A 21,427-nucleotide genomic window follows, 5' to 3' on the forward strand; every position below is an offset into this window, starting at 1 on the left:
GCAGCAGTGAAGAAAACAAAGCCCGCGCTCCTTGTAGCTCGCGAGCAGTTGTGGAAGGGGAAGGCTACCAGCGCACAGTGAGTGTTCAGTTGATGGTACCTCTTGGTTTTCATCAACATTTGTAATCTGAGTGTTGGATTAGGTCATTTCTTTTTTTTTTTTTTTTTTTTTTTTTTTAAAGATTTATTTATTTATTTAATTCCCCCCCCTCCCCTGGTTGTCTTTTCTTGGTGTCTATTTGCTGCATCTTGTTTCTTTGTCCGCTTCTGTTGTCGTCAGCGGCACGGGAAGTGTGGGCGGCGCCATTCCTGGGCAGGCTGCTCTTTCTTTTCACGCTGGGCGGCTTTTCCTCACAGGCGCACTCCTTGCGCGTGGGGCTCCCCCACGCGGGGGACACCCTTGCGTGGCACGGCACTCCTTGCGCGCATCAGCACTGCGCATGGCCAGCTCCACACGGGTCAAGGAGGCCCGGTGTTTGAACCGTGGACCTCCCATGTGGTAGACGGACGCCCTAACCACTGGGCCAAAGTCCGTTTCCCCGGATTAGGTCATTTCTAAGGGTCACTCTGGCTCTGACCTTTTATGGCTCTGACTATAACTTCTCGCATTTGTGACTAGTGTGCAAGCTCCTTGAAGACAGTAACTCTCTCTTCCTCCTCAGGCCCCGTGGCTCCCCACGTTGTGGCAGCAGCTTGACCCTGGGCTCCCTGTCCAGTCCCATGCCTCCCTTTTCGGGCCCCGGTAGTTTGCTTGGAACATGCAGGCTGCTGGGAAAACTTTCTCTGGCCCCATTTGCCCCCCATCCTGGGTTAAGGTGAACTCTTTGGCCCTGCTTCCTTGAAAGTCTTCTCCAGGTCTTCCTGACCCGACTTGTTAAAGCCTCTCTTTCCCAATCTGGGAAGGCTTTTCATTGGCGTTCCCTTTCTCCTTCCCCAGTAGTAGGAGGCAGAAAGGTTGAGTGAGAGCCAGATGAATCAACTCCACATCCACCAGCTCCAGCTGTGGGATCCATGGCAGTCTGCCATCCTTTTGGGTCCATTGAGGGCCTCATCTGTAAAATGGGTACACACTCCCCCAGGTGGCTCTAAGTGTTAAATGAGAGGATGTATATGAAGGTATGTCCCTTCAGGGCTGTCCTGAATTCATCATTCTTCCCTCCTGCCCCCTCATCAACCCCCACCCCCACCCCATGCCATGGGTCCTGGGAGACCCGAAGTCCAGAGTCCAGCTCTAGACATGGAGTGAATCGGCGCTCAATGAACAGATGTGAACGACCAGTGGGTGACCTTTCATGGGTGCCTTTCATTTGCCAACCCCAAGGCCATCTTTGTCAAGACCACTGGCAATGGCCTGATAGAAAATGTTCTCTTTTCTGAGCCTCTCCTTCTCTGACTTCTTTACTCTTTTTACTCTTGGCTCAGGCTCGGTGAGCCCAGTGGAGTATGGCCGGGTCTTTCTAAATGAGGCTTCCTGCAACTTCAGGCTTCATCTGGCCGCCTCATGCAGCTCACTGGCCATCGTGGCCCTTCCTTTTAAAGAGGTCACTCCCCCCTTCCCCCTTAAGTCCCTGGCTGGTGAGAAATGCAGCCCAGCAGGAGAGGGGCACCCTGTTCTGGATGGATTTCAAGAGGGTGAAATTAGACAGCCAGGGGGCAGCCTCAACAGAGGGCTGGAGACACTTAGAGAGGAGGCGTCTGGACCTTCCGCTGAACCCGCTGAGCTGCTCACTTAAACCTGCCTGGTGCACGGGCAGTCGTGTTCCTGCGCCCTGGTGGGATGGGGTCCCACACATAGGCTGGAACTTTCAACTCACCTTGGGCCCAGGGCTGAAGTGAGAATGGCACACCAGGCTCTAGTCTGTTTGCATCTCTGAACTAGACTAACAAGCCCCAGGTGGGCAGCAGAGGGGGGTCGTGTTTGGATGCCTCAGGTGTCTTATGGATCTGAAATTGTTTTCATCTAGTGCTGGCTCGGAGAGGGGGGTGGCAAGGGAAAAGACTTAATTCCCACCGATTTCTTGCCCTCTTTCATGCCACAGCCTCCCCATCTAGAGCCGGTGTCCCACTCCTCTGTGTAACTGGGTCTTTAGAATGTTGTGGCATCCCTCAGGTAGCATCTGGGATACTCTGACGGGGGACCAGGCCTGCTTTGTCCCCAGCCTCCACGTGGGTGAGTCAGCAGCTCAACAGGCTTCACTTCAGGGCCCCTGCTCTCCACCCAGGCGAACCCCAGCAGCAGGTTGGCAAGGAGCAGATTGGGTTCATGCACATGGCTGGCCTGGGATCACCTGTTTACCTGGGTTTCTGATTGGGATCGTGACCGCTCTGCCTTTTCATTTGTCATATAGGTCCTTCAAGAGGAGTGAGCCTGTCAATCCATACCACGTGGGCTCCGGCTACGTCTTTGCACCTGCCACCAGCGCCAATGACAGTGAGATATCCAGTGATGCACTGACTGATGATTCCATGTCCATGACGGACAGTAGCGTGTAAGTGTCCTGGTGTCCCTGCCATGTTCGTGCGTGTCCACCAGGCCAGCTGAGCAGAATCCCCAGCCATCTGCGCCTGACTTTGCAAATCCCAGCTGGGCATATTTGTACATTTGTTTGGTGGGAGAGGAGAGCTGCTCTGGTGTGGGCGGTGCTTCAGGTGGGTGACGTGGTAGTCCAGATTGTGTTAGGCTTAGAGCCTTGAAGGTTAGATGATGCCTCAATAGGAGAAAACTAAATTGAAGTAGAAGGTAAAAATGAGTATCTCTAGATTCCTTTGAGTTTATAATGAAACATCTGTAGATTGCCATTTTGCATGGGCAGAATTGCTTGGCTGGTGTTTGAAACCCAGGCATTCTAGCTGTACAGGGTGGTATTAGAAGGTGTTCTAATCAGATGTTTATTGTTTTTGGAGGAAAAGGCATTGATAGTGGGAGTCAGAAGGCCAGAGTGCCCTAAAGGGGTGACAGTGGGACATTACCACATTCAACTGGACGTCATTCAATTCACTGAGCATGTGGGGGACCTACCCAGTGTCAGGTTTTGGTAACTGAAGTAGGGGGTTCCAGCTTACAGACTCACTCATTGCCACACCTCTCCAAAGTGGTGTCTGCTTTTGGACAATTTGCCGATGGATGGGTTTCACTTTTTAAGGCAAACTAAGTCACCGGGGTGGTCTGACAAGGTCCACGGGCCGCCACGTGAGGTCAGCCTCTGAATTTGACGTCACTTGAAGCCACGTTGTGCCCGTCTCCTCGTGGGTGGAGTGCATGGCCCTCTCTGGGTCTCGTAGGGGCACGTGGCGGTGGGCCATCCACCCTCTCTCCTGTCGTCCTTCACGATGCGATTCAGGAGGCAGGTGGGGCCTGGGCATGCACAGAACTCCCCAGGGGCTTCTCGCAGAGCACCCAGTTGAGAACCACTGCTCTAGAAGGGTGCACTGAAGGCTTTTCCACAAATGTTTTGGGCAATTTGTAGTCTTGTTGGAGGAGGAATTTTGCCTCCCAAGGGAACAAATTTGAAAGGCAAAAATGCATAGGACTGATACTCCTATTTAGAGTTCATTCTTTTTACTTTCCTAAAACTGGATCATTTATTCTTCCAGTTTGTTCAAAATGGTCTGGTTTCCATTGGCCTTTGGCCTGTGGCTTAGAACCATAGGAAGGAAATTGAGTGAGGTTAGTTTGGAACTTTACTGTTGATTTTCCTGGTGACTAGTATTGTTATATCAAGTTCCCCTGCTAGTAAAGGGAGCGAGAGCCTTTAGGAGAAAGTTTCAGCTTTAGGAATGTTCTTTTTTTCCTAACATTTGGCATCAGCAAAAACAGAGTAAGAGTCTATACATCTTTACTCTAGGACAGAGAAAGGAGGCTTCTACAGAAGGGAGTTTTCCACACTGACTGAACTCTATTTAAATATCCATACTGGAAAAAAGTTATTCTTTGATGCAGTTATTTCTTAAGAGAGTATGTTTTGCTCTCTGGAGTAGTACTAGACAAGGCATAGTTTTTCTTGATGATCCCAATAACACCGAGATCTTTTTTCATACTGTGTTGTAGAAGGATCTCCCAGGCTGCAAGTAGGAGGCCTAATTACCCTTACATGTATTGCCAGCACCTGTTCTTTTTTTTGTCCCCCAGTAGTTTTTCCTTCTTTTTCTCTGTCAGCTGTTTGCTTCTAACAGCATCACTTTGCTCTTTCAGGTTTTAGTAATTTGCAGATTATGTGGAAGTTTCAGTGTTAGGTATAAACTAAGAGTACATTGGATTTGAATGAGGGCATTGAGTGACTCTCCTAAGTAAGATGTGGTTTTCTTAAGACTCTAAAGCTTCTCTTTAGTTCTCTTAGAGATTATTCTGGCTTGCTTCCTGTCCTTGGCTGCATTTCAGTACCCATCATGAGTTCATGATGAGATAACTTGAGTGTAGACCCCTCTATGTTTTTATTTGATCCTCACAAGACCCAATTAGAAAAGTAGGCAGTCGTGATCTTTACAGACGAGGTAGTGAAGGCTGAGTGGTCCCATAACTCTTTGTGTCATAGACAGATTTCCAAAACTGGGTCCTTAGCATTGGAACCTCAGCCAGACACGGGCTCCTGCCCTTTGCCTGCCGTGCCCTGCGAGCCTGAAAATTTTAGCATGAGGTATAGGACCAGTTGGGAACAAGATCTTGGAGCCACTTTGCATTTCTTTTATTTTTTAAGCTTTTATTTATTTATTTTTAGGAGGTACCCGGGATTGGACCTAGGACCTTGTATGTGGGAAGCAGGTGCTCAACCACTGGGCTACATCTGCTCCCAATGAGAGTTGGTTTTTTAGTTTGGTTTGTTTTGTTCCTAGGAGGTATCAGTGATCAAACCCAGGAACTTGGTACATGGGAAGCAGGCACTCAACCACTGAGCTACATCTGCTTCCTTTCTTTTGTTAATTATTTAATGGGTTAAGAGAAGGGTAGGAGGGAGCAAATTCAAAGTTCTCCCTGACATTCCCCTATTTGCCCCATTTCTATCCCCTTCCCCAGAAGAAGTACTTTCTTAATTTTGTTTAGTGCTGGCTTTATTTAATTTTGAAAGATTTACTTTTTTATTTCTCCCCACCCCCTCATTGTTTTCATTTGCTGTGTCTGTTGTGTCCTGGTCCTCTTTTTTAGGAGGCACTGGGAACTGAACCTGGGACCTCCCAGGTGGTGGGCAGGAGCCCAATCGCTTGAGCCACATCCACTTCCCAGTGCTGACTTTTAAAGCTCCCCTGACCCCTTTAGCTGAAGCCCTTTGTAGACTTACGCATTGGGAAGCCACTTCCTGCGATCAAGAAAAGTCACCTTTGGGCCTAACCTGATCGAGGCAGCCAGGACTGGAGGGTGGGCCAGTGCCTTCCACTTGGATTCCTCACTTGAGGGATCTTTGACTCTTTGGGGCAAAAAGACACCCTCCTTGGCTCCTGACGTGGCAAAAACCTTAGGGTGTTGCAAGCCCCCCCAGGGTGGGGCTGCCTAGGATTGGTGTTGAATGAAACCATGAGGCTCTGGGAAAGTTGGTCCTGACTCTGAGCCACACCGGGTCTTCTGGTGTCAGTGGCGCTGCGCCCTCCTGGCCAGGCAGGACGTGGTGCGCACGCCTGTGCCTGCTTGGCATCTGTTTCTCACCCGTGCGCAGCCATCCTCCATTGGGAGCGGCTCTTCAGATCTGCGGGCCACATGCCGCCTCCCGTGCAGGACTAGAGCCTCGCGCAGGACTAGAGCCTCGCGCGGCAGCCCGTGGGACCGGCTGGGCGTTAGGCTGAGACCTTCCTGCGGGTCTCCAGCCAAGCCGCCCTGGGCCTTGCGCCTGTGGGCCCTCCCCGCCTTCTCGTTGCGGAGACGCTGCGGGTACTAAAAGCACGAGGGTCACACCAGGCACTTTCTAGCCTGCTGGCCTGGGTGTGTGTCATCTGCCCGGTGTCGCAGGGATTGCCTGGGATTCCCAGGGCTGGGATTAGACCCTCTTCCGAGCCCGGCCAACTCAGGCCCTGCACAGATGAGAGCGCCGAGCGGGAAATAAAGTGTGTGGGGGATGAAAAGCCGAACTGAATCGCTTTCAGCCCATTGTTCATCCAGGGAAGCTTAGAAGGGATAAGAGGGTAGCAGGCCCCTTTGAAATTTCCTTGAACAAGTGAATGGGAGCGCCCCATAAAGCGTGAAAAGAGCCCTGGCTGTTGCTCCTCCTGTCACAATGGCCTCACAATGGCCGGCATGGGCTGGGAGGGGCTGGGGAGCCCCGGGAGGGGAGCGGCGGGGGCGGGCTGGAGAGGGGGCTCCTAGGCAGCCTTCAATAGACTCCAGAAGGCCTGAGTTCATTAGACACAAGCCCGGGGAAGCCATCTGGGTGTGCAGAGCGGGCAGGGCCTTCACGAAGGCCTCGTTTCCTTCTCCCCAGCCCACTGCTTCCCCGTTAAGGAGAAGCGCTGTTAAAGGTGGCTGGGGATTTGGGTCTCCACCTTGCAGGCCTCTGAGAGGGCTGCTTTATGAGCCTGTTATTGTGAAACCTGTGTTCTGGAAAGAAATGGCTTTTTAATTCCTTTTTTTAAGTTAACTCCCAGACTCCCAGCAGAGTCCTAAACCCCAGTTCTTGGAGCACTGGGGACAGGAGGTTTGCACGGACCCTTGAGGGCATCAGGCTTAGTTACTAGGGAGGATGGCGCGAGCGGGCCACAGGAGCCGGCTCTCTGCCACCTGGTTCAAGGTGGGCAGGACGTCAAAATCAGACGGCCGGCGTAGAGGCTCCCTCCCCCCTGTGCGGCGCTGCTCTTACAAGCAGGGTCAGCTCGCAGGCTGTCCCCACATCACAAGGTTCATTCCTTGTGTTTCACACAGGTGACACTGGTCATTTTGCTTAGTTTTAGTTCCTTGTGTCTTAGTTACGGGGTTTCTTCGGACACCAGGGACTGCATCTGGGTTGAACTTCAGGTATTAACCTTATCCTCTAAACCAGGCTTCTGCTATTGGTGCGATCAGGGACCTCCCACAGAGCAGTTGCCAAATGCAGATGGCAGCTGCAGCGCGTGCGTGCTGGCCCCTGACTTCAAAGCTGCTGCAAAGCCATGTTCAGGTTAGATGGGGCGACGAGTCAAGAGGCTAAGCTAATTGGCTCGACTTAAATGGCAGCTAACAGGACTCCACACTTGAACACTAGTGCTCCCCAGAAGCAGCTGGGCCGGCCGTGGGCTCGTTAACTAAAATGCTTATAATTAAAGGAGACTGTGAAGGGACCGAAACGCTGGCACCCTTTAGCCCACGGTTTTAAGCAGCCAAGAAACCGATCATAGACTTTTAGAGCTCGACTAAAAGGAGAGAGGCCCCCTCTGGAACGAGGGGCTGTTTTGGAAGGAGACTGTTGGCTTGAGGGAATTAAAGCCACATTTCTTTGAAGGCGTCTTGCAAAGCCTTTTTGTTGAGCCTCTCCAAGGTGCAGACTTACTTTCTCTGCTCCGATCACAAGTTTCCTGCAGCTTGTCCTTTACCTGTCCCAGGTGTAATTGTGTGTGTGTGGGGGAGGGTGCTATAAAATCCTTTTTTCTTCTTACCTTTAACCTGGCAATGACCTGCTTGCTCTGCCCCCAGACCCGTTCTTTTTCCTTCTTCCTTACATGGAGAAAGAAAAAAGTAGATTCAGAAGCTTTAACCATTGATTGCTGGACAGGGGACTCTTCTGAGACTCTTGAAGCCCTGCTTGTTTCACGGTGGGGCCCGCGGGATGTTGCACTTTGGCCTCCCATGGTTGTCAAGAAGAGGCCTGGGAGAAGAGCCCCCCACTCTTGATTAAGGCCCCAGAAGGGGAGCTGGTCAGGAGAGGGGAGACCAGCAGAGGACCAGCAGTCGGTGAGGGACCCCCTCCTCACCCCACCCCACCCCACAAGGGGTTAGAGGAGACTCACGGCGGCCCCATAGCCAGTGTGCCAGGACGCACGGGAAGACTCCCCAGACCCTTTCCCCAAATTTCCTGTTCATCCCTTGAGAGTATCAGGTGACTCCTTGGGGCTGGGGAGATGGTGCCCCGAAGTTCAGACAGCTAGGGAAACCTAGGGAAACCTTTGAAATCGGGGATGTCCTTCATACACTTCTTAGCCGAGGCGGGGCCAGTGTAGTGGGCTCGTGGTGCTGCCATGATCTGCAGTAACCCTGCAGTGTCCCTGCAGTGTCCCTGCGGTGCACAGGGCCTAGGTCAGGCTTCTGGAAAGCGCATCCCTGAGAATCCAGGGCATCACAGGTAGGGGGCCAGGGGTCGTCCTGCTACCCCAGGTTGCCCCCTGGGTATTTCCGGCATTGCTGATTTTCACCCACTGCTGATGAGCCAAAGGAGCTTTCTCCTTCCCTGTCTCCCTACATGTGCCACCCTGGGTTGAACAAACCTAATTTCAATATCTATAATTTCAAAATGTGATTCATTATGGGAGTAATGACCACAATGGCTCTTCGACTCTGACCCTGAGGTTTTGTAACTAAATGGCCTCCAGAAGGGGCATTGATGGGAAAATAGTCACATGACCATTTAACCACTTCCAAGAATGAAATTGTTTAAACAAAATAAAAATACTCTCCCCCGCCCCCAACACCTCCAGGTCGTTTTCAGTGAACACTGGTCGATGTGAAGCCTTTCTCTTACCTCCTCTTGGTAATTTTCCTTCTTTAGAGCAACAAATGGCATAGGGGTCCATGCGTCCTTCAGGTCTTTGTTCAGATGTCACGTCAGTAAGGACCCCGGGACCACCCGGTTTAAAATTGCAGCCCCCGCCCCCTGGCTCTTGTCCCTCGTGCTGTGGCGCATTGCATCACGTCGGTTGCACCTTCAGATGTGCTGGATGTCTTACCCATTTATTCCTGCATGTTGCCTGTGTCGGCTCACAGAAGCTGCGTGAGGGCACGTGGGGGCTCTTCCTCCCTTGGGGCACTGCTCCCTCACCCAGAGCCTAGAACAGGGCCTGGCACGTTCCAGGGGCCCGAAAAACCCTCGAGTGGATGACCAGCCTGACTGTGTGTGGTGAGGGCCTTTCTCTCACAGTCACACCGGGGAAGGTGGGTGAGGGTGGTGGGCCACGGGGCTGAGGGAAGGAGCGAGCCACGGGGAGCCTTGCAGCAACTTCCGAACGGAAGACGCTGGGAAGGGGCCTCTGGGTGCAGCCCTGCAAGCCTGTGGTCCTGTCTTCTCCTTTCCCTCAGAGATGGAATCCCTCCTTACCGCGTGGGGAGTAAGAAACAGCTCCAGAGAGAGATGCATCGCAGCGTGAGGGCCAACGGCCAGGTGTCTCTACCTCACTTCCCGGTGAGTGCTCAGCCAAAGGGAGGAGGGAGGAGGGAGCTGCCCCTTAGGGAGGAGGGAGGAGGGGGCTGTCCCGCAGGGAGGAGGGGGCTGGAGAGCAGGGGCAGCAGGAGGTAGAGGCGTCACCGGGCGGCCGGGTGTGGGCTGAAGGGCGTGTGGTTCTGGTGCCCTAGATGACCCGTTTGAACCTTTATATTTTCTTAATTCAAAAATGAAAATTCTCCATGAGAAAGCAATCAAAGCAGGCGTTTCCCAGAAGCCTGTGGGGAGACGGTCTGTGCTTCTCCCTGCCTAGGTCGGCCCACCCCTGCAGCCCCACCAGGAGGGAAGCCCACCAGGACAGGGCCTTGCATCTGTATCGGCGGAAGCTAGGAGGGTGCCTGACGCCTCCCAGATGCTCAGGAGATAGTGACTGGATGAGTGATGGACGGAGCGCCCAGAGGGGCCTGTCCCCGGGGAAGGACGTCCTGAGGTCACTCACTCACCTGTGGACTTGGCCTCCGTCCTACTGACCTCCGAGGCCTGGGAGGGCAGCTGCTCTGCTCATTTCCAACCTCAGAACTCGGCCTAGTTCCTCCTGCTCAGAGTCCCCTTCCTGTGACGGAGAGGAGGGCAGGCCGGCTGGGTAAAGGACTCTCCCGGGACTTCCCCCTTTACGTCTGTGTCCTTGTGAGCTGGTGGCACGTGGCCGTCGGGACTCGAGGGAGCCTTACCAGCCGCACTGTGTTTCAGGAGCCTTGCTCCTCACAAGTGTGCCCTGAGATGCAGGCTGCGAGACTGCCCAACTGGAGGCCGGCAGCTCTGTCTTCATCCTTCCTGCCAGCTTCAGAGAATCTGATTGGTTCATCCACTTGCATTGCATTTAGAAAATTAACTCATCGAATTGCTAATTCCACGTTGCATTTGTGCATTTGCCGGAACATCCCTAAAAACTCCTTGTACAGACAAGGACTGACTGAACCTTGTCTTAAAATTAGCCTCTAAAAATTGCCTTCCTGGGGATCTCCAGTATCAACCCCCTCCCCATACAAACACTTCCCTGAAATTCAGCAGTATCGACGGCACATTGTTTTCCGTTGACTGCAGTGTGTGAATGTGTTTATAAAGAGAAGTTCTAGCTTCCGAGCTTGTAAATTAGATTATTTTGTCCTGGGGTGTGCAAATCGACTTTCTCCAGAAGGCTGAGCTTTGATCGGGGCCTGAGCCGAGCCAGCCGGGGCGAGGACGGCGGTTGCTGTGGCAGGGCCGCCCGCTCCCCTCCCCGCGCTTCAGCGGTTAAGTGGTTGCTGGGGCCAGGCCGGCTCCTCTGCTGGGGGCAATGTCAGCCTTTGCCAGTCGCCCCCTCCCCGCCCCCCAAAAAGGGCAGAGAGAGGGAAATGAGGACGAAGGCGGTGGAACAGCTGGGGGGGCAGAGATGCCAGGCGAGGGGCGCAGGGCCGGCGGGGGGCGCTCAGCGGGCCGCCTTGGCCAGCGCTCCCGGGGCCTCTTTATATTCTGCGCTCGGCGTGGAGATGCTGCCTTGTCCCCTGGCAGGGCGGCGTGCTGCTACTAGCCTGCAGCGGCTTGCTTCATTTTCTGTACAAAGAGTGGGGAGGAGGGGTGAGGAGGACCAGGGAGATCTAGGATCTAGGACAGTGTCGAGACAACACCCGCCACCTCAGAGGTGCGCAGTGTGCGGCCAGGAAATAAATTACCACTTCTGCTCTGATCCCGCCGCTTGACTTCCCCCCTCCCCCGCCTCCCTTCCCATCTTCCTTTTTTTTTTTAATTTCCCACTCCCTTTCTGTTTAGACTCTACTTTTTATTCCTCGAGTTGGTCCCTCTCGCTGCCCCACCTCGGAGGGCTGCCTTTTTTTTTGATGTTTGACAACAGTCTTTGAAGATTTTCTACTTCAGAGTAGCTACTGATGGGCTGGTTGTACTACAGAGAGAACAAGCAGGGCCTCTCGGAGTGCGACCAACTGCTCCTGCCCACGGCGAGCGCTGGTGGGGACTGCGGCGCTCCATGAGGCCCCGGCGCCCGCGCATAAAAGCCCCGAGCAGCCAGGCCAGCCGCCATGCCCGTCCACCCGGGCGCGGAGAGGCGGCGGCGCGGTCGCACCCGGCCTCCTGAGCCCTCGTCTCCCCTTCCTCCCCGCGCCCCGTAGAGAACCTACCGCCTGCCCAGGGAGATGACGCCCGTGGAGCCCACCGCCTTCGCCGCCGAGCTGATCCTGAGGCTGGAGAAGCTGAAGGTGGAGCTGGAGAGCCGCCACAGCCTGGAGGAGCGGCTGCAGCAGATGCGAGAGGTGGCGCTGGGCAGCCTGGCCCTGCCTCCCCGGGCCTCCTCTCCCCTCCCCCGGGCCTCCTCTCCCCTCCCCCGGGCCTCCTCTCCCCTCCCCCGGGCCTCCTCTCCCCTCCCCCCGCCTCCCCCTGCCCTCCCCCTCCCCTGCTTCCCCTCTTCCCTGCCTTCCCACTGCCCTTCCCCTCCCTTCCCTCTCTTCCCCTGCCCTCCCCCTGTCTTCCCCTGTCCTCCCCCTCCCTACCCCCTGCCCTCCCCTGCCTTCCTGCCTTCGCCCTGCCTTCCTCTCTTCCCTGCTCTCCCCTGCCCTCCCCTGCCCTCCTCTCCTCTCTGCTCTTCCCCTGCCTTCCCCCTCTGACCTGTCCTCTCCGCTTCCTGCCTGCCCTCCGTGGTGCAGGGAAGGGGGTGTGCGGGTGAGGGAGGCTTGAGGAAGCCGGTGTCCACCCACCCCCTTGACCTGCCTGTGGGCTGCCAGGAGAGAAGTGGTCCCTGGGCTCCCTCCCGCTCACTGGGCCTCTGCCCCTTCCTCTACCTTCCTGTCCAGGATGAAGAGAAGGAAGTTTCCGAGCTAGCCCCGAGCTCCCGGGAGGGGCTCCCCCAGCACCCCCTTTCCCTCCTGCCTCCCGGCAGTAGCTACGAGGAGGACCCGCAGACCATTCTCGACGACCACCTGTCGCGGGTCCTCAAGACCCCGGGCTGCCAGTCCCCGGGGCTGGGCCGCTACAGCCCCCGCTCCCGCTCCCCTGACCGCCCGCTCCACCAGCACCACGCCCTCCTGCTGCCGGGGAGCAGGCTGCCCCCCTTGGCGCCCCCGGCCGGCTGCCCCCCGCTCGGGGGCAAGGGCTTCGTGACCAAGCAGACGACGAAGCACGTCCACCACCACTACATCCACCACCACCCCGGCCCCAAGACCACGGAGCAGATCGAGGCGGAGGCCACGCAGAGGGCGCGCTGCTTCTGCCCCGGGGGCGCCGAGTACTCCTGCTACTCCAAGTGCAAGAGCCACCCCAGGGCGCCGGAGCCCGGGCTGGGGGAGCAGCTCGGGTGAGTGTTGGGCAGACCAAGCCGCCGCGGCCCCCGGCTGCTGTCCCCGCTGAGCCCCAGGCGGGTGGGCGGTGGCGCGGCCAGCACAGGCCTTCAGTGGCCAGGCGGGAGGAGAGGGGAGGGCAGGGGCCACGGGCACGGGGCCTTCGGGCCCCTCCCTCCCCCTTGCTGAATCTCTGATTCGCGGCATCCTGGAACTCTGACGCGGGGTCTCTGGTTGGATGTGGCCCTTGGTCGCCCACAGGGCCAGCAGAGGCAGCACCTTGCCCAAGCGGGGCGGGAAAGGCGCCGAGGCGGGCCTGGCACTGCCTGCCAGGGAAGGAGGGGCGCCAGGCGGAGCCGGGCCGCTGCAGCTTCCCAGGGAGGAAGGGGACAGGTCGCACGACGTCTGGCAGTGGATGCTGGAGAGCGAGCGGCAGAGCAAGCCCAAGCCCCTCAGGTGAGCACGCGCCGCCCGCCCGCAGCGCCAGGGAGAGCCGGTGGAGGGGCTGCGTGGAGGGGTTAGGGGATGGCTGTTTTTGCAGTTGGTTGAAAACAAACCCGGACATTTGCTCCTGCCTTCGTAATATTAAACTTCGGACTGAGCAGACCACAAAAACGTCCTGGGCTGGTGGTAGCCCCTATTGGTGTTATAGTAAAGTTATCTTCTCTCTGTCTCTGAGAGCAGAGTAGAGATGCTGCTATTGAAGTTGTCACATTTTCCAGCGTCGCTAACCTAGATTCTTTCCCTCTTTCTCTCTCTTCATTGCCTATTCAGTGCCCAAAGCAGCAAGAAAGCGTACCCCGTGGAGTCGGCCCGCACAGCCCCGGGCGAGCGAGCCGGCCGGCACCACCTGTGGGGGGGCAGCAGTGGGCACCCCCGCACTGCCCCCCGCGCCCACCCTTCCACCCAGGACTCTGCTCTGTCTCCCCTGACCCAACCCAACACGCTGGCGCAGCTGGAGGAGGCCTGCCGCAGGCTGATCGAAGTCTCCAAGCCCCCAAAGCTGCGGTGAGTGGAGGGGGACCTGCAGGCAGAGGGCGGTCGGGCCCGGGGACCCCCACCAGGGTCGCTGCTCCTCCGCCTGGGCCCCGGAGCTTTGCCAGGGAGGTGGAGGTGCTTTTGGCCCCATAGGTTCTCCTCTCCCACCTCTGGAAAGTTCTTTTGGTTGTGTCTGTCCTGCTGTTCTATGAGGCAGGCCTAGAAACAGGAGAATGGATTTCCGTTTCCTTCCTGCCTGGGCCAGTTGTTCCAAGCTGGTTAAGAGAACATAGAAAGCAGCCACAGCCCATGGAGGAGGGGCACCCTCGGCCCTTTGCCTGGCCAGGGTGTGTCCTGCCCTGGCCCCACCCTGGCAGCTTGGGGGCTTAGGATGGCTGTCCCCAGCACGTCCTCCTGGCCTCCTAGACCCAGGGTCCCTGTGGGGACCGAGGTCGGGTCCTTGCCCACCTACCCCCTGATTGCCCGGAGAGTGACGGGTCCCCTAAATCCCTTGCCCTGGCTGTGTCCTCAGGTGCTGTGCGGCCAGTCAGCAGAGGGATAGGAGCCACTTGGCCACTGGCCAGGCCGGAGCCACGCCCTTCTCCAACCCCAGCCTGGCTCCAGAAGAGTGAGTGTCCTTACCTGGCGTGGCTGAGAGCCCCCGGGCGTTGCGTTTTTGAGCCTTTTTTTAATTGCAAAACCAGCTCTTGATTTTAATGCTCAGAGATGCGCGGGCGGTGTCTGCTGCCCTGAGCCACGCATCCCAGCCGTGCCCTCGTTTCCTTCCTGCTGGGCTGGCGGGCTCCGGTGTCCTGGGCACACAGCGGCCAGGGCGACGGGAAGCCACGAGCACATGGGTGGAAGGGCAAGTCGGCCCCACCCGGCTCGCAAGCTGGCAGCCCGGAAACACCTCACACCTGCCCGGAGGGTGATTCCCCTGTCACTGTAGCGATGGCGGGGACGGGCTTTGGTTTTCGTTTGGAGGAGGAGGACTGTTTTCCCTAGTTGTGCCATGTTTCTTTTCGTGGACGTACACTCTTGCAAACTGGACAGGGAAGCCTGGCTTGGTTTAATTACAGAATGGTGCATTTAAAAAGGAATCTGCAGCAGAGATCTAAAATGGCCTGAATAATTAAAGTTTTCTTTCTTAGCCTCTTCATCTTGAGCAATGAGCAATGTTTGAAGTCCTGACTAAGCCACCTCCCTGGACCCTTTCATTTTAATTGGTTGACCTTAAGTCTGCCAGCTGTCCTGGCCAGCAGCTTCCTCTTTTGAAGCCACTGGGGAAATTGAAATGACTGGGCACTCTCCCCCAATGGGCTCCGGCATACAGGGGTCACGTCGCCCCGGGAGGGGCTCTGGGTTCGTCTCCCCAGCAATGCCCCTGTTTGGGGTGGTCGCCTTGGCTTTCTTCACGGGTGAGCACCCTGTTTGTGCTCACCTCAGAGAGGCTGCGCTGTACCCCACCTTGGCGGTCGTGAGGGAGATGGGACGACCAAAGGAAGGGTCCTTCCTGCACACCCCTTGCAGGTCACATGGGGTCTCCCGACGTGTCCCCCCCAGGCGGCTACCTCTGCCTGTGGGGTCCCGCCCGGAGCCGCCGGCCGCAGCCTCAGGTGCTCCTGGAGGCAGGGTTGGTGCGCCCTTCCCCTCGTCAGCGCTTGTCTCCTTGCTGCTGTGAAATGCTGAGCTCTTCGTGTTCCTTCTCGTTTTCAGTGACAAAGAGCCAAAGAAGCTGGCGGGTGTCCACCCACTCCAGGCCAGCGAGCTGGTCGTCACTTACTTTTTCTGTGGAGAAGAAATTCCGTACCGGCGGATGCTGAAGGCCCAGAGTCTGACCCTGGGCCACTTTAAAGAGCAGCTCAGCAAAAAGGGAAATTATAGGTAAGAGTCCTGTGGCTTCTCTCGTCTCCGGAGTTCGCTCAGAACCAAGAACCAGAGTCCGGAGCAGCAGTGCGGGGCTCTGAGGTAGGGGGCTTCGGAAGCATTTTGGAGGCTTCTGGAATGGGCTGCTGGACACGTTGCTCTGCTGCGTGTCCTCTCCCCTCACCTCTGACAGGAATGATACAGCAGCCAGGTGGCTGGGAGGCCCTCCAGGGGCCTGGGACAGGCTTCTCCACCAGGGGAGCAAGACTTTGAGGAGAAAGGGAGCGGGTGGCTTTGTCAGGAGAGCTGGGCTGGGGCCACTTTGGGGAGGCTTGGCCTGAGAGGGAGGGCCATGTGTGGGAAAGAGAGAGAGATGGGCAGCCAGACTGATGCGAAGGCAGGAGCCAAGAGTGCTCTCCCCCGGCCTTGAGTAGTCAGGAGACCCTCTCTCCCCATGTCAGGTGCCGAGAAGGGCAGAGCCTTCCTCGCCAGGCCTGTGCCTGGAGACCTGCCCCGCTCTGCTGAACGGGGCCTCTCAACCTGATCTGCCTCCCCCCGTGCCGGCGCTGGGGAAGGGCGGATGGCAGCACTGAGGAGCGGCCCCGGGCCCCTTCACAGCCTCTCCTGGTAACGAGGGGCTGGCGGTGGCGCCGCCCCGCTCATCCTCCATCCTACTTTCCTGGTGGCTGTCAGCGCGGGGTGCGCGTGGCGCCTGCACTAGCACAGGGCCTGCGCCTGGAAGTGAGCGAGGGCGCCTGGAAGTGAGCGAGGGCGCCTGGAAGTGAGCGAGGGCGCCTGGAAGTGAGCGAGGGCGCCTGGAAGTGAGCGAGGGCGCCTGGAAGTTGTTCCGGGTGCCTCCCTTCCCCCCCCTAGTCCTGACCCTCTTCAGGACCATAGTTACATGCCCAGAAAGTCCGAGCTGGCGTGTCCATGGAGAGCTCCGGACAGGTGGGCAGCGGCCCCCAGGTGCAGGCAGGCCCACCTGCGGGGCCAGGGTGGCCCCTTGCAGCTCTTCCTTCTGGAGCTCATCGGGGATTGACAAGGAGGGTGTGGAGCCGGACTCAGCTCTTTTCCCTTTTTCACCTGGGCAGAGGCCATTCTGCAGTGCATCAAAGGGATGGGGGAGCGGGCCTGCCCGCTGTGCTGCCTTTTTTTTTTTTTTTTTTTAATCTTGAGCAAGCACAAGGTGAAATTAATTACACAAGTGCGCACCTCCAGGGATCCATTTTGATCTCAGCTTTGACTTGGCCGGGCTGGAGGTAGAACTGCAGGTGACCTCCGGGGGGCCGGTGGCCAGGGAGCGCTGAGTGAGGGGCTGCAGGCCAGGCTCCTCCCCCGGCAGCTCCGGCCACATCTGGCTCTGATTTTTTTTTTCCTAAGGCACACTTAATAAGCCTGGCTTTGAAGCCCCGGCCTCCCATTTAATGCACAAAGACTTGCACAAATGGCTGGCTCTTGAATTCTTTACTGATTGGATCAGGCTGTGGCAGGGGCCCTTGGGGCGGCCTTATCTCTGCTCTGGGGGTACCTCCCGGGGGGCGGGGGCACCGGGGTACCCTGCCTTGCCCCTCAGAGCAGGCATGGTACGCAGACATCTTGCTGTGCACAGCCTCTTCCCCCCAGTCAAAATCCCCGCGAGAGGAAGGGGCTGTGGAATGGGGGGTGGGGGCAGCATTGGGTAACCTCAACGCGGCAGCGGTTCAGAACGAGCACAGTCACTGCAGGCGTGCCAGATGCTGCTGGTGCCAGATGTCGGGAGAAAGCAGAGTTTGCCACATCCAGCATGTTGTGTTGTAGTGGAAAAGCCCGTTTCTTGGGGAAAAGAAGGCCGGTGTCTTTGAAGTTTTGGGGGTGGGGCTGGGGAGCGCTGCCTCTGCCCTGAACAAGGAGGTTGCAATTATGTAAAAGGTCATTGAGTGTTTGCTCAGAGATGCTGTAAAAGTCCAAGCTGGTGAACCCCCAGGGAGCTGGGGACCCAGGGCATGACAGGCAGGGCTGGGATTTGAGCCTCTTAGTTGCAAAAGAGCCTGACTCCGCTGGGCCAGATCTCCTGTGCCCTGTTACTCTCTCCTCAGTCTCCCCCAAGTATCTCGAGCCCCTGAATCTGAAATGTTTTCGTCACTTGCCCATTAGAGCTGTGACATTGTTCACTCCCCCCCCCCCCCATTGGTTCGGCTGGGAATGCTAAAAACAAAGTACCTTGACTAAACCCAGCTGTTTTGCTTTATTTAGCCTTATCTCCTATGAAAGTATTTGGCTTGCCTTCATTAAAGTGGAAAACATTCAACTCTAACCAAAGGGAATTAATTTTTTTAAGAGAGAAGTCAAAAACAAAAAACAACTGTAACCCTGAGACACAATTAAATTTTTTAGAGACACTCTGCGCCTCCCCCAGGGGCCTGTGACCTTTCCTCCAAGAGTGGCCTTTATTGGCTGAAAATGACAGCTTGCAGGGGTGAGTCCAGTCCAGCTGAGGGGTCTCCCTTGCTGGGGACTGAGAAGGCAAAGGCTCTCACTTCACCCCTCTGAAGGGGTTTGGGAGTAGGTGTGGCCCGAGAGGCAGCAGTTGTTTCCCAGTTGACTGTCTGGAGGGAGGCTGGTCATTTCCACCTGGGCAGGTCAACAGCCTCAGAAGGAAGAGTGCCGGGGTGAGCCAAAAGAGCTTCACCCACAGGCGTAGTGGAGGGGCCTGTCTTGTGTGGCCCTGGATGGGTAGGATGAGCGAGGAGGGGCTGTCCGGGAGCAGAGGACTAGGCTGGCTGCCTCCAGCAGTGGCCCCGACAGGTAGTGTGTCCCGTTGATGTGTTGTCACTTGGGTTCTAGAGGGTGGGAAGAACGAGGTATCAGCCTCCGGGCCCATGAACTAGCTTCAAGCCTGCTTGCCCTCCTCCCAGCATGGCTGAGCCTGCAGCCAAGCCTGGAGTCTCAGAGGCCCCCTCCCCTTTGGCTGCCACTGCGAGTGACCTAGAAGGATGCTTTGCTCTTCCTTCCCATTCTTCCCGCAGCCCTCCGAAAGAGAACATGATAGCTCCGCTCTGCAGAGTGTGCTTTTCACAATGCGTGTGAAATTCTGGTCTGAAAATCTGCAGCCTTAGAAGTCTTGGTAGGTGAGAGGCCAGGGCTGCGGGCCGCCTCACCTTGCTGTCCTCCTGAGCCCCCAGCCCTCCCTGCTGTGGGCCGTTTGGTCAGCCTGTCAGCGATCATAGGTCAAATGCAGATGTTCCTGCTTGGTCCTCGTTGTTGCCGTACCTTTCTTTAAACCATGCAGAAAATGCAGTTATACCGAGCAGCTCTTTTGGTTTTCTTTGTCAGGTATTACTTCAAAAAAGCCAGCAATGAGTTTGCCTGTGGAGCAGTCTTCGAGGAGATCTGGGACGACGATGCGGTGCTCCCCATGTACGAAGGAAGGATTCTGGGGAAAGTGGAGCGGATCGACTGAACGGGCCTGGCTCTGGTCAGCTGTGGCATCGAGGCCCACTCGACCATTCAGGACACAAGCGACGGTGACAAAACCATTTGAAGGAAAATTAACCCAATGAAGAAGACAGTCGAGAAGACAGGGCCACGGGCCTTGGGGAGGGTCTGGGGGCGGGGAAGATTGGCTTTCATGATTCGCTAGCTGGGTACTGAGAAAAGAAAAGCCTGAACTATTTATTAAAAACATGACCACTCTTGGCTGTTGAAGACGCTGACTGTATTTGAGAGACTTCCATACATAATATATGACTTCCTAGGGGTCTGAAATCCATAAACTAAGGGAAACTGTGTATAGCGTACCTGAACAGGAGTCCTTACTGATATTTATTGAACAGTTCATTCCCCTCATCCCCAGTTTATGGATATGCTGCTTTTAAACACAGAAGGGGGAGGGAGGAGGTTCTAACTGTTCTCCCTAAACTTGGGAGTGGAGCTAGGCGCACGCGGTAATTTCTTCCTGGAAAGAGGAATTGTGCTTTGCACTGCCTTTCTCCGGGGAACGGTGACTCTAAAGTGCTGCCTTACCATGTACACACACAGAACTCGGTGCGTTGTTCTACGCTGCTCTGTTAAAGGTCTTGAGGGTTGGCTACGGCGCCACGCCGCTCGGCACGTTTGGGATAGTGCGTGGGGGGAGGGCTGCTCGTTGCTGGGGACCCACGTGCCCCGTGGCTGAGGCCCTGACTTGCAGCCGCCTCGGGCGCAGTGGCCGGAGCCCGCGCCTCACTGCCTTGTGGTTCGAATGTGCTTCCGTTGAGATGCCAGCTCCTTGCGCTTAAAAAAAAAACAAAAAACAAAAAACCTCGGAACCACAGCCGTTCTGAAGAGTTGTGAGAAGCTCAGCAGCGCCCTGTCCCCCCGACGCCTTCATCTTGATGTTCGGGTTTTTGTGTTAAGTTAATCTGTACATTCTGTTTGCCATCGTTACCCTGTACTATATGTCTGTATATATTGTTCGGCAAAGGATATTAATCCACTATCTCTAGTGCTTGACCTTAAATCAGTACAGTACCTGTACCTGCACGGCCCTCCGTTCCGTGTGTCGCCCTATATTGAGGGCTCCAGCTTTCCCTTGTTTTTTGAAAGGGGTTTATGTATAAATATATTTTATGCCTTTTTATTACAAGTCTTGTACTCAATGACTTTTGCCATGGCATTTTGTTCTACTTATACTGTAAATTATGCATTATAAAGAGTTCATTTAAGGAAAATTACTTGGTACAATAATTATTGTAATTAAGAGATGTAGCCTTTATTAAAATTTTATATTTTTCAAAAAACACACCAGCCTCGTCTTTGAATCCCAGGGGATGAGAGCAAGGCACAGGGACTCTCCCACCTTGCCCAAGCCGGTCTGACTGACCTTGAGCCCTCCTCTGATCTAGGCCTGCCCTGAGTTTCCAGAAATTCAGTCTTCAAAATCACCTTGTTCCTGGCAGGCTCCAGGCACCTAGACAATGTTTGCTTTATGTCATCGTCCCTCTTCCACCCACATGTAATCTTCCCGCCAGGAAAAGGTCCCCAGGCAGGCCAGGCAGGTACCAGGTGATAAGGGCTGAGAGGGGTCCTCCCAGGAGCACTTGCATTTCACAGCAGGTGTCTCAGGTGAACAGCCTCTTGAAAAATGCATTTGTAGACGTGGACTGTCCAGGTGAGCTGCACTGGGGACTCTCCCTTGAGGTCCATGCTAAACAGCCAGCCTCCCTGTCTTGGGGTCTACTTAAACCCCTTCTGGTCTTTTTATTCCAGGGCGAGGGACTGGGCTGGTGAGGTGGGAAACAGGTGGGTCAGGAAGAAGCAAGAAGGGTAGTCCACCCCGTTCAGTGGACAGGTGAGTTCCCTGTGGCCATGGAAGTCGGCAGGTACGTAGAGTACCTCTCGCTTGTCCACTCGGCAGTCGTGCTGAGCGTGGCACTGCCGGTATTCCAGGTCTGAGCTCCCGGGTCTATTTAAAGGAGTTCTGTGATGAAATTAAAAAATGACCTGAGTTCTCATCAAGTGGGGTCTGCATAGCACCTGCCTGGCTTTTTTTTTTTTTAATTTCTGCCTGGTTTTTTGTTCTTGCTGCCAACTGGCTTTCAGGCTGCAGTATAGCGCTGGGTCCTGGCCTGCTCCTGGGAAGGCCCCATCCTGGTGGGCGGGGCTAGAGGTGGACGGGAACTGAGTGGCTTCGCGTGGGGACAGCATTATGAGGTGGGTGTCACGTGGTCTGGTGGCGCTGAGGGAATGCACCACGAGGTGGAGGAAGCCGATTCCTTGATTCCTTGATCATGGTCCAAACGATAGATGCCGCTGCACCCTTCAGGCTGCACTGGGGCTGGAGCAGGGGCATCCTGGACCCGCTGTCAGAACCGAAAGGGTTCTTTCCAAACCAAATGGTGAAGAGCTGCAAATTGTGCGCAGTGGGGGTGGGTTGGTTTTTGGATGGCGTTTAATCTTCTGGCCTTTTGATTCACCCAATGAGAATAGTGACATAAAGGCCAGCCTTGACCTCAGACAAACCTGGGCTGGATCC

General features: G+C 55.9%; 1 protein-coding gene across 4 annotated transcripts in view; it reads left to right on the forward strand.

Annotated features, from left to right (window-relative positions):
• AXIN2 (axin 2) overlaps window positions 1-20,194 on the forward strand; it is a 29,698-nt gene extending 9,504 nt beyond the window's left edge. For 3 of the 4 annotated variants that reach the window (XM_058284592.1, XM_004459467.5, XM_004459466.5), the window contains exons 3-11: window positions 2,348-2,488; window positions 9,184-9,286; window positions 11,431-11,571; window positions 12,109-12,608; window positions 12,853-13,047; window positions 13,366-13,599; window positions 14,102-14,197; window positions 15,286-15,453; window positions 18,748-20,194. In XM_058284592.1, the coding sequence (XP_058140575.1) occupies window positions 2,348-2,488; window positions 9,184-9,286; window positions 11,431-11,571; window positions 12,109-12,608; window positions 12,853-13,047; window positions 13,366-13,599; window positions 14,102-14,197; window positions 15,286-15,453; window positions 18,748-18,874 (1,705 nt within the window). In that variant the 3' untranslated portion in view covers window positions 18,875-20,194. The remainder of the gene's footprint in view (window positions 1-2,347; window positions 2,489-9,183; window positions 9,287-11,430; window positions 11,572-12,108; window positions 12,609-12,852; window positions 13,048-13,365; window positions 13,600-14,101; window positions 14,198-15,285; window positions 15,454-18,747) is intronic. The other variant, XM_058284593.2, reaches the window with a different exon arrangement.
• Window positions 20,195-21,427: the final 1,233 nt, after the last annotated feature.

This window comes from Dasypus novemcinctus, chromosome 21, assembly GCF_030445035.2.
Source record: "Dasypus novemcinctus isolate mDasNov1 chromosome 21, mDasNov1.1.hap2, whole genome shotgun sequence".
NCBI lineage: Eukaryota > Metazoa > Chordata > Mammalia > Cingulata > Dasypodidae > Dasypus > Dasypus novemcinctus.